Source organism: Poromitra crassiceps, assembly GCF_964638095.1.
Source record: "Poromitra crassiceps genome assembly, chromosome: 22".
Taxonomy (NCBI): domain Eukaryota; kingdom Metazoa; phylum Chordata; class Actinopteri; order Beryciformes; family Melamphaidae; genus Poromitra; species Poromitra crassiceps.
The window spans coordinates 24,565,472-24,578,138 of record NC_139647.1 but is presented as its reverse complement, the minus strand read 5'-3'; the positions used below and the strand labels follow the sequence as shown (position 1 = coordinate 24,578,138).

At 44.6% G+C, this 12,667-nt stretch overlaps 1 protein-coding gene across 1 annotated transcript in view; it reads left to right on the top strand.

Moving 5' to 3' along the window:
- Positions 1-4,103, top strand: part of LOC310796444 (protein TANC1-like) — a gene marked incomplete at both ends in the record, with an annotated part of 42,624 nt that extends 38,521 nt beyond the window's left edge. Inside the window, 2 exons of the mRNA XM_083658625.1 lie at positions 1,731-1,831; positions 2,768-4,103. Coding sequence (XP_083514751.1) covers positions 1,731-1,831; positions 2,768-4,103 — 1,437 coding nt within the window. The remainder of the gene's footprint in view (positions 1-1,730; positions 1,832-2,767) is intronic.
- Between the last annotated feature and the right edge of the window lie 8,564 nt (positions 4,104-12,667).

The window sequence follows — 12,667 nt, the reverse complement described above, 5'->3', positions numbered from 1 at the left end:
GATTCTGAAAACGTGTTAACACGTCGTTGGCAGTGAACGTGTTAAGATGCAAATTTTTCCAAAGCACTCTGTTGTGTTATTTCTAAATGCAGCCATTATTTTACTTGAAATGAGAAAAGAACATGTATTTATTATTACCGTAGTGTAGGCTAGTTATTTATAATTAATCCAGTTAAATATGAAAACTGTAAATAAACATTATTGATGTTTATTTTGATTTAACAGTCAGTCATTGACTACATACAGACGTTGTACCATTAGGCTACTGCAATCATTGAAGTAGCCTAAGTTCAATGGGACTGAATCATAACGCAAGCTCAATGTTCCGGACCTTCGCTTGAGGACATTTCTCTATCTGGACCTCTTAGAATTTTAATTGAGTGCCCCTGGTATAGACCATCAACATAGAAAGATAGTATCAGTATCAATATAGCTCGCCCTAAGAAATATCACCACTTTTCCGTATAATATCTAATTTCATGTTTGCCTGCAAGTTACTTTCAAAATGTAATATACTACATATTACTAGTTACTTTCATTTGCTAGTTACTTCACAATATTACTGTCTGTGTAGAGTAACTCGTTACTTATTACACTACTTTTGCATTACTTTCACCAAAATAACTGCAGTAGCAGAATGACATCGCCGCCCCGGAACCACCCCGAAAAATTGTGTCAACCGTGTTCAAGTCAGTGTACTGTAAACCGTCCAAAATTCTAAACGTTATCATTTTCCTTTGTTATTCTCATCTATAGTGGTCATTTGCATAAAAACACACAATTTGATTAGTAAATTATTGTATCTTTATTTAAATATTTGCTTTGATAAAAAAAAAAAAAAGTAACTCAATTTGTAACTTGTGTTACTTGACAAAGTAACTGGTTGCTGATAACTGAAATCCTATTGGTAATACGGTATATTACTGAGTTACTGCTAAAAGTAATATATTACATGTAATATGTTACTTTTGTAATGAGTTACCCCCAACACTGCCTGCTAAACATTTGATAGAATAGGTCTCGATCCATACACACATGCTTCCAGTGTTGATGCACAGGTGCGCACACACACACACACACACACACACACACACACACACACACACACACACACACACACACACACACACACACACACACACACACACACAGCTATCTTAGAGAGGACATTACATTTTGTTGACATAATGCATTCCCTAGCCTCTCTAACCTTACCTTAACCATCACACCTAAATGCCTCTAACCTCAACCCAATTCTAAGCTCACCCTTCAAACCAAGTCTTCACCTTCAACCGGCCCTTTGAGGGTGTGTGAGAAAGTGAGGAGCCGCCAAAATGTCCTCCTCACTATCCTCACATGGTTTGACTTCCCAGCTCCAAAACCCAAATAGGTTCTCACTAAGATGGCTGTACAAGGGGACACACACACACACACACACACGCACACGCACACGCACACGCACACGCACACACACACACACACACAGCATTTTTATTGGCAGTGCCTCAGGCTGCTCTGCATGCATGCACTAAAGTTTCTCCAGTTATGACTTCTGCTTCACAAACATTGTCTCTTCTAGTCACTTAAGCACAAAGTTCAGCACACCCTGCATTTCTTCTGTGAACATGCTGTGTCTAATGTGTGAGGCTAAGCACATTGTCACTTGTTCCCACCAGGAAGATATTGCATTACATTAAAGAGATGTTTGTTTCTCCTGTCTGAAAACGCAGGACTTTGGCATCGCTGAGGAGTTTGCAACAAAAGCCCTGGAGCTCAAACCCAGGTCTTATGAAGCGTATTATGCCAGAGCACGGGCCAAGAGGAGCAGCAGGTAAGGCCATGTTAACTGGAGTCTATTAGTACGAAGCATCTAGAAACTGTCAACAATAGACCCTTCTCGGGGAGGTACGGTGGTGCAGTGGTAAGCACTATCGCCTCACAGCTCGAAGGTCGTGGGTTCGATTCCCGCCTGGGACGATGTGAACGCTGAAGGAATGCATGCCCGTCCGCATGTCCTCGAGTGCCCACCGCCCGGGTGGGGTCGTCAAAAGGGCCTTTCTGTGTGGAGTTTGCATGTTCTCCCTGTGCCTCCCGGGGGTTTCCTTCATATAGGAACCCCCTTCACAAAAACATGCAATACCGTGGTTGCTAATGTGGTTCCTCCTCTGGTCGTTAAGGGCGCCTGTTCAGAGGGAGGGGAACTGGTTGGAATAGCGTGAACCTCCCACGTGCTATGTCCTACCGGTGAAGCTTCCTCTGTCAGGTGAAAAGAAGCGGCTGGCTGACAGCCCATGTCTCGGAGGAAGCATGGAGCCAGTCTCGGCTCTCCCCAGATCGGCAGAGGATGGAGTAGCAACCAGGACAGAGAAATCAAGTGAGCACTAATGGGGGATAAAATGGGATAAAAAATCGGGAAAAAAATATATAAAAAAACAAAAACAATAGACCCTTCTCATGGGGGCCATTTTGTGTCGAGAAGGCAGGGTAAACACTAATGAGGGTTTCCAAATTCCAATCATGGAAGTTTGAAACCCTCATTAGTGTTTTGCTTGCACCTGTGTTTACCCTGCCTTTTCGACACAAAATGGCCTATCGAGAAGGGTCTATCGAGCATTATTTTCCTCTGTGGAGGTTGCTTCTTGCGAGGGCCAGCAAAGCATCAGAATGCAAAGTCATCCGTTGCCTCTGCAGGTTAATTATCACGGTGGCCATGTTGTAAACAAAGTCGTTTTTACGCTCCTTTGATCATTTTCTCCGGCCTCCCCAGGCAGTTTGCTGCAGCGCTGGCAGACCTCCACGAAGCAGCGCGACTCTGCCCCTCCAACCGGGAGATCCGCCGCCTGCTGTCGCGGGTAGAGGAGGAGTGCCAGCATCATCTGAAGACCCTCGGCACCAGCACACCACAGGGTTACAACCAGGACCCCCACTCCTCCCACCACCATCAACCCAGCGAGGGGGAGGCGGACGTCTACTCCCAGGGAAGCCTAGAGAGACAAGTCCCTGTGGAGCAGGTCGCTGTAGAGAAGGAGGACGAGGGGGAACAGAGAGAGCTGCAATGTGCCAAAAGCCCGGAGTTTTGGCCTCTGAATCCCTACGCTCCCAAGAGGACTCGCCCTGGAAGTATGGCCTTCGGGGTGGCGGAGCAGGCACCGTGTTTTCCTCCAGACGAGTCCGCGCAGAGCCAACCGTTTGTGGACCTGCCCGAGCCTGGTCCTCCGCCCAGCAGACAGGGCAGCAGGACCCAGCAGCACCACTGCCACTCCCTCCAGTCGGGCAGCAGAGTCGGGGGCAGGCCTCTCTCTCTGTGCGGGCCCTCCAGCCCTCTGCCGGGCAGACACATGTCCACCTCCCTGAGGCCGACCGCGGCGCTGGGCATCGACATCAGTCCCGTGCCTCCGGGCGGGGACCACCCCACTGACCACTATCACCCCATCTCCCCCAACAGCTCCTCCCCCCCGGGCCCTATCCAGCTCTACCAGCCGCGCGCCTCCAGTTTCTCTAGGGGCTCTGACAGACTCCCCACCCACACTGTGCCTCTGGACGGCCTGGCTCTCGCTCTGGGGTCCGGTATGGAGGTTCGGAGGGAGGGCGGCGGGGGCACGGCGGGCTCACGGGGGTCCAGCTCCAGCCAGGCCTCCAGTGGGACCCTGTCAGACGGCGGCAGACAGCAGGTGCCGGACGCTCCGTGCGTCGCAAAGAGCAGTGGCAGCTTCAAGACCAAACCTGAGCTCAAACCCCGGCCCTTCATGGGGGTCATGGACAAGGCGGTCCGGGTCCAGGGCCAGCAATCCTCTGGGCTCGGCAGCCGGCAGGGCCAGGGAGGAGGAGGAGGGGTGGAGAGTTTCAATATGTCCGTCATGGAATTCCAAGTGTTGAACAATGAGTTGAAGCGTGCCTCTTACCCGCCGGAGCCGCCCCCTGGTGGTCAGGCCGGCAGCCAGCAGGGCAGGGAGTTCCACCAGCGAGAGGCCAGAGCCGCCGCCTCGTCCCAGCTCCGCTTCCCCGACGGGAGGCATCGACAGGCCAGCCTGACCAGAGACAACCCAGCCCTTCACATGGCTCCCATCAAACCCAAACGCTCCTTTATAGAGTCCAATGTCTGAATAGAGTTGATCAAAGCACAGATACAGGCTTTTTTTTTCAAGAATATGTCCCATATAAGGTAGCAAAGGAGACTGGTTTGAGAATAGCTACCAGAGTCTGTTTTGTAGAGTTTCGCCGCTGCACTGCATTTTACAATCTGGAACCAGTGTTAAACTCAGGCTACTATGCTTTTTGCTTACATGTGTCTTACAGCTACACTCGTATATTTAAGAAAACCTGACAATAGGAAAGTGAAAAATCAGTAGTTATAGTGTCTCAAACTTTGGTTTATTATAGCAAATATAAAACTCCTAGAGGAAGCAATGTGCACGAATATACACAAGGTCACGGCATTAGTTGCAGGATATGAACATTTCTATTGTCGAGTGTCTTTTGAAGAACATTTATATTTGTACATTGTACACTATATTTGCAGATTATATATTTCCCTGTAATTGGTAATTATCTGTCAGCATTACAGGCTTCAAGAGAAATTTGTGTACTGGAGGTTATTTTTCTTGGTACATTTGATAAAAAGGTACGTGCACCGACTGTACACAACATTGTTGGAACTTTTATTGTCATAATCTAGCATTGAATTGATGCTTCAACATACACAGTGTGCTATTTGTTTTTGCATAGCAGAGACCATTATTCATATGAAGTGTTTATTGGTTTATTTGGACATGAAAGAGAGCATTTGCACAAGCAACATAAGGATAAACACCTTAAGAGACTTCTTATATAACTAATATGTCCATAGTTGTCATACCCTTTTCAGAGTTCTACTATGGATTACAGAATGTTACCACATTATCACGGTGGTATAATAAAACATGGAGGACTAATGTGTTGTCCTACATTTACATTTGTACATTACTTTTTTCACAGTATAATCAGAGTGTATGTATAATATATACATGGGTCACAGTCCAGCACTTACCCAAAGAGACATCCAATCTCGCCTTTAAAGGGACAGCTCACCCTAAAATCCAAAATACATATTTTCCCTCTCACCTGTAGTGCTATTTATATCGTTTTGGGATAGTTGCCTGAGTTTAGGAGATATTGGCTGTAGAGATGTCTGCCTTCTCTACAATACAATGGAACTGGATGGCACTCGGCTTGTGGTGCTCAAAGTGCCAAAGAAATACATTTGAAAAACTCAACAGCAATGTCTCTTTCCAGAAATCATGACCCCGTTACCCAAGATAATCCACAGACTTGTTGTGAGCAGTTTAATCTAGGAACTACTCAGGGCCGTAGCCAGGGAAAAAAAATTGAGGTTTTTTTCCCCCCTTTTTAAGCCATATTTAGAGTAATATATCATTTTAAATCAACATTAGGATTATACTGTTGTGATGTCATTATTCAGCGTTTGAAGCTCAATTTGGGCCGTTTGAAGCCCAATTTGGGCCGTTTGAAGCCAGATTTGGGCCGTTTGAAGCCCTATTTGGGTCGTTTAAAGCCAGATTTGGGCCGTTTGAAGCCTGATTTGGGCCGTTTGAAGCCCAATTTGGGCCAAGTCCAATTTTACAATGAGATGCACCCACTTTAAACCTGAATAAAGTAATAAAACCACTAGTAAACCAGTAGGCGGCGCCTGGCCTGCTGTTCAGTGAGTGGCCTGGCCTGGCCTGCAAAAAAAAAAAAAAAAATTTTTTTTTTTTTTTTTTTGGCAGGCTGAAATATTAGGGGAGGTCCGGACCTCCCCGTGCTCATAGCTAGCTACGGCCCTGGAACTACTTTCAACCAAACTACACTCACTAGCTGCTAGCAGCAGAAACTAGCAGCAGCTAGCTAAGCGGGTGTAGTTCGATCGAAAATAGTTCCTACATGAAACTGCTCACAACAAGTCTGTGGATTATCTTGAGTAACCGGGTCATGATTTCTGGAAAAAGTCAAGAAGCCTGTAGGCCTTTGTTCAATGATACTGGTTATCACATTTGTTGATGATAATTATGGTATTTATTTAAATTATTATCTGTATGAGAATCGAAGCTTATTTTACCATTTTAATGTGTTGAATCAAGGTTGCAAGAGATGTGAGCCAATAAAGCATGAATACAATGAAATGGTTTGGTGTTGGTTGCTCTTGGTGGTTTTGGTTAGGCGATGTTACTGTGGTAGACTCTGCTGTAACAAAGGAGGAGGTGGTAGGGAAAAAAGTAGATTTCATTTATTTTGTCCAAAAATCAGCCTCCTCAGTGCTCCTGAACCCGACTACAGGCTGTATGAAGCAAGTACAACACATCCAGGATGGTAGTAACTCTTCACTTTTGGCATGTTGATAGTGTCTGACAGACACTATCCTTTAGTTAGGACCTAAAGGATCCCCCCTCCCCCCCTTTCCTCTGCTCCACCTGTCTGCATTAGTGCACTCCCCAGCAGAGCCCGTATCAGGCTAGATGAGATTCTGGAGCGTGGGATGTAGGGCTGTCAAAATAGCCCCAAAATCATATTTGAATATTCCCTCTAAACAAAACATATTCGTTTGAATATATTAAAATACTAAAATAAATAAGAATTGTGTGTGTGGCAAACCAATACAACCAGAGAGCTTATATAACTACTTGGTATATTTATTTGAACATCAACTTTTTCTTATTTCAACATAAACATTGTTCCCCCCCCCCCCCCATATTTATTGAGTCAGTAATACAGTAGTAGCCTACACTTTTGTACTGTTTTCAAATACCAGAAATTATTATTATAGACAAATAGACACAACTTCTCCTTATATTGGTTTTTAGTGCGTTTACTGCATCATGGAAGCTATTGAACGAAAACAGGAATTTTCCACAAAAATATTAATATAAAATACAAAAAGCACTAAAATCGACAAACAAGTTAGAGCTACGTTACGTCAATAGCTACAGAGAATACATTTGCCGTTACCGTTATGTTACATTACATGGAAGGTGTGACAATAAAAGACGGGGCTTGTCCCGTTATGAGAGTTTAAAAAAGGTTATACACGGGAAGATTACTGGAACAATTTCATTACACACAACAAAATGTCACAACATTTCATCAACTTTCAAGGATTTGAACAATTCCATGAGTTTTACAGGCCTGGAAAACAAGATTTTGAAATCCCATGACTTTTCCAGGTTTTCCATGGCCGTGGGAACCCAGAGTTAAATGTTTCTCTCTTCAAGTCTCCTTTACAACCAAAACCTTTACCACAGACTGAGCAATTAAATTGTTTACTCTCCTGTGTGGACTATCATGTGTCTCTTCAAGGATCCTTTTTGACCAAAACCTTTACCACAGACTGAGCAATTAAATTGTTTATCTCCTGTGTGGATTATCATGTGTTTCTTCAAGTCTCCTTTCTGACCAAAACCTTTACCACAGACTGAGTAATTAAATTGTTTATCTCCTGTGTGGACTACCATGTGTGTCTTCAAGTGTTCTTTACGAGCAAAACTTTTACCACAGTGAGCAATTACATTGTTTATCTCCTGTGTGGACTAACATGTGTTTCTTCAAGTTTCCTTTATGACTAAAACCTTTACCACAGACTGAACAATTAAATTGTTTATCTCCTGTGTGGACTACCATGTGTGTCTTCAAGTTTCCTTTCTGACTAAAACCTTTACCACAGACTGAGCAATTAAATGTTGTATCTCCTGTGTGGATTATCATGTGTCTCTTCAAGTGTCCTTTCTGACCAAAACCTTTACCACAGACTGAGCAATTAAATTGTTTATCTCCTGTGTGGATTATCATGTGTTTCTTCAAGTCTCCTTTCTGACCAAAACCTTTACCACAGACTGAGCAATTAAATTGTTTATCTCCTGTGTGGACTATCAAGTGTGTCTTCAAGTGTTCTTTACGAGCAAAACTTTTACCACAGAGTGAGCAATTAAATTGTTTATCTCCTGTGTGGACTATCATGTGTTTCTTCAAGTTTCCTTTATGACTAAAACCTTTACCACAGACTGAACAATTAAATTGTTTATCTCCTGTGTGGACTACCATGTGTGTCTTCAAGTCTCCTTTCTGACCAAAACCTTTACAACAGACTGAGCAATTAAATTGTTTATCTCCTGTGTGGACTACCATGTGTTTCTTCAAGTTTCCTTTAGGACTCAAACCTTTACCACAGACTGAACAATTAAATTGTTTATCTCCTGTGTGGACTACCATGTGTGTCTTCAAGTTTCCTTTCTGACCAAAACCTTTACCACAGAGTGAGCAATTAAATTGTTTATCTCCTGTGTGGATTATCATGTGTCTCTTCAAGTGTGCTTCATTAGCAAATCTTTTACCACAAACTGAGCAGCTGAAGTGTTTCTTCCTTGGAACTTCACTGTTTTTCTGTGAGCCTAAACCTGACTGAAGTTCACTAGTTTCCACCCATTCATCATCATTGTCTTCAGTGTCAGAAGAGTCTGAAGGCTTGTCATCACTAGTTGGTTGTGAATGTGAATTACTAGCTTGATGTAAGTATATAAAGTTCCTGGCTGGTTCTGATACTCCACAGTCCTCTTCATCAGCTTCTGTTTTCATCTGTTCAGTTGAGCAGGTGGCTACAGGCTCTGCCTCTCTGTTCTCTTCAGTTTGGCTTTGATGAAGCTGTGAGGACTGAGGTTTCTCTTCCTCCTCTTCACTCTTCACAGGGACAACAGAGAATGGGAACATGGTGATATCAGCCTCCTCCAGCCGTTGAAGCTGCTCTCCTTCCCTCCTGATCCAGAGTTCCTCCTGTTCCTCTTTAATGTCTGGGGGCTCTGGTCCCTCCTGAAGCTGCTCTCCCTCCTGACTGATCCAGAGTTCCTCCTGTTCCTCTTTAATGTCTGGGGGCTCTGGTCCCTCCTGAAGCTGCTCTCCCTCCTGACTGATCCAGAGTTCCTCCTGTTCCTCTTTAATGTATGGGGGCTCTGGTCCCTCCTGAAGCTGCTCTCCCTCCCTTCTGATCCAGAGTTCCTCCTGTTTCTCTTTAATGTCTGGGGGCTCTGGTCCCTCCTGAAGCTGCTCTCCCTCCCTCCTGATCCAGAGTTCCTCCTGTTTCTCTTTAATGTCTGGGGGCTCTGGTCCCTCCTGAAGCTGCTCTCCCTCCCTCCTGATCCAGAGTTCCTCCTGTTCCTCTTTAATGTCTGGGGGCTCTGGTCCCTCCTGAAGCTGCTCTCCCTCCCTCCTGATCCATAGTTCCTCCTGTTCCTCTTTAATGTCTGGGGGCTCTGGTCCCTCCTGAAGCTGCTCTCCCTCCTGACTGATCCAGAGTTCCTCCTGTTCCTCTTTAATGTCTGGGGGCTCTGGTCCCTCCTGAAGCTGCTCTTCCTCCCTCCTGATCCAGAGTTCCTCCTGTTCCTCTTTAATGTCTGGGGGCTCTGGTCCCTCCTGAAGCTGCTCTCCCTCCCTCCTGATCCAGAGTTCCTCCTGTTCCTCTTTAATGTCTGGGGGCTCTGGTCCCTCCTGAAGCTGCTCTCCCTCCTGACTGGTCCGGGGTTCCTCTTTAATGTGTGGAGGCTCTGGGTCCTCCTGGTCGAGACTGGGGCTCCACTCCTGCTGCTCAGCGGGATCTAACAGCTGCTGGAGGTCTGGAGGCAAGGCTTCTCTGTGTAACCGCACAGCGTCCAGCAGTTTATCTTCATCACCCGCAGTTAGGTGCTGCTTCACCAAAGCTCTCAGCTTCAGGACTTTAGACATTTTAATTTTCACACAGTGACAGGAACTTTTCCTCCTGAACTTTACTGACAAACTTCCTTCAAAGCTCCAACAGCTTCACAGCTAACGTTAGCTTCACAGCTAAACCATTCATCTGAGTCCATGAAGTCTTCTTCCTCTGATCATATGTTCGTGATGATATCGTCCGCACATACGAGTCTTCTGTTTGTAAATTAAACTTCTTAAAGTATTATAAACGGGAAATAGGCTAGTATGCTGCTGCTAGTGCTAACGTTACTCTGTGTTGTTACAAGAACGTTTGCATGATGGCAGCTTCAACACGTCACCCAATACCCAGAATGCCTTGCGGTAAGAAATGCGAGCGGGGTCGGGGGGAGGGAGGTGATGGGGGAGGGGCGTAGTGAGAACCTGGTGAGAACACAACAAAACTGCTGCCTACGCACAGTAGGAGTGTGTGCGTGTGTGTGTGTGTGTGTGTGTGTGTGTGTGTGTGTGTGTGTGTGTGTGTGTGTCTGCGCGCGTGCGTGTGCGTGTGTGTGCGTGTCGTGTCGGCAAAAAGTTGCTGTCTGGATTCATGAAGTGCTTCAGTTCTCATAGAAGCCCCAGACAGCAGTGAGGTGGTGGCTTTAGCTCCCTTGCCTTGCCTTTAGCTGCCTACAATTCCACAAAACCACCACTAGATGTCGGCATCGTCCCTCTTAAATTCTCGAGCCACAGCAGACTGCAAAAACGTCATTATTTTTCACATCACCCTCCTTGGCTTGTCTGCACATTCGTGCAATTCATCACTCACTTTTTCACCATTTTCAACCAAACATGAAAAATCTCATATGGTGTGACAATTGTGTCCCCAGCACTTTTCCACAAAGTTTAAACTTGAGTAAAACTAAGAAAAATAAATGGAATTCTCCTCAACAAAGTAGCTACAGAATGATAACAGTCTATTTGTGAGTCTGCTTTTTTCAAAGTCCAGGCATAGTAGCCTATTTGAGTCATTTCTGATCAGATTTCTGATTGTGCCAGAAATGAAAATCATATGGTGTGACTGATATTTAAATGGTCAATTGTATTTGGACACCCTTTGGGATGACAGGTCCTTTTTCAATTAGGCAGTAGCCTACAGAAAATATCTCAGGAGTAGCCTACATGGAAGGAGTAGCCTACATGTCTCTTGTCTGTTCTCATGTTTCTTCAATAAATACAATCTTTTTGGCACTGCCACTTCAGTTATGTTTCACAGTGTCTTTTGTTGTGATGCTTTTTTACATAAAAATTCTGAAGATGAATTACTTTTTGGTCATTATTACTTGGAAAGCTATGCTACAGTACCATATTGCAATGGGTGTGTTGTTAGCATGCTAGCGTTTAGATTCAAGATTCAAGATTCAAGATTCAAGATTTTTATTGTACAAGTACCACGTGTGAAATTCTTGTGCTGTGGACTCCGTTTACAACATAGTACAAATGTAGGGCATATGAGTGCAAAAACAACAAGAGACACAACAAGCAATAAGGCAGTATAGTGATAAGACAAGTCAGAGACAGTGGCATATTCACTGCACATAGGTGCACATGTCCTGTGCATACTTTAGCCGTGCTTAAACATTTTAGATTCGGCGTATTTGACATATAGGTGCAAATAGCATATTCCTTATTAAACATACAATTAAACTCGGCGTTTTAAATTCGGCGTATTTGACATACGGGTGCAAATAGCATATTCCTTATTAAACATACAGTTAAACATTAGACATACGTAATGGTAGCAGCTACAGTATGGTACAGTACGGCTACTACACTATTTGTGTATGTTAAGGAGTCTCGTGGCCTGTGGGAAGAAACTGTTCCTCAAGCGATTTGTGCATGCTCTTGGGACCCTGTATCTTCTCCCTGAGGGTAGCAGGGAGAACAGGCTGTTGTGGGGATGGTTTGTGTCTTTGATGATCTTCAGGGACCTCCTGAGGCACCGCTGTTTATACAGTTCATGCAGATCTGGCAACTCACATCCTGTTACGTGCTAAAATCCCAATGGAAAATAGTGCAAGAGTCACAAGCATTTTGTTAGATTTACAACTCAGTTTGTCAGAATCTTATATATAAATTTGGCAATGTGGACTCTGTCTGTCTGTTTGTTTCTCTGTCTGTTTCAAGAATTTTGTCCGGCCACAGCTATGCCGTTTTTATGTGCGATCGTGCTGAAACTTTCAGGTGGCGTAAAGACGGAGCCTGTTTTTTTAATTAGGGCAGACTAATTGCCCTAAGGCTGAGGCTATGATGTCACTGGTGATGTCATCAGTGATGTCATCAGTCTGAGGCTCACAAGGGAGAGGGAGAGAGGCAGAGAGAGACTGAGGGAGTGGAGAGGCAGAGAGACTGAGGGAGATGGAGAGAGAGGAGAGGGAGAGACAGGTGAAGAGACTGAAGGAGAGAGAGGGAGACATTGCGCACATGCCAATAGGGCAAGCAAGGCCACGCAGCAGGCGAGCTGGGGGCGAGGCCGCGCAGCAGCCGAGCTGCGTATGCGAGCTGCAGGGCCAGCTGTGAGCTGCAGGATGGGCAGCGGCTGAGCTAGCGAGCCTAGGAATCGAGCGTGTGTAGAGATGCCTAGTTATTACTCTAAAATAGCCTATATTTAAACATTTAGGACATGTCGTACTTTGTGTGATGATAAGAAATTAATACAAAATGTCTCATGAATTTGCATAAGGAAATGCTGGATCTCAAGATAGTAATGATAAAGAGTCGTGATAAAGTGAGGTACTTAAGAAAAACTTTCATGTCACACCATATGACAATTTTAGGGACTGATAAAACAAATTAGTGAAAAAATTCATATTCCTATACCACATATATTTTTGGAAACATAAGAATCCGTATTACACAACTCTATCATTTTTATGTGCAATATTTGAAGTAAATAAAAACTACTTTTTTCAGGGCCCTATGC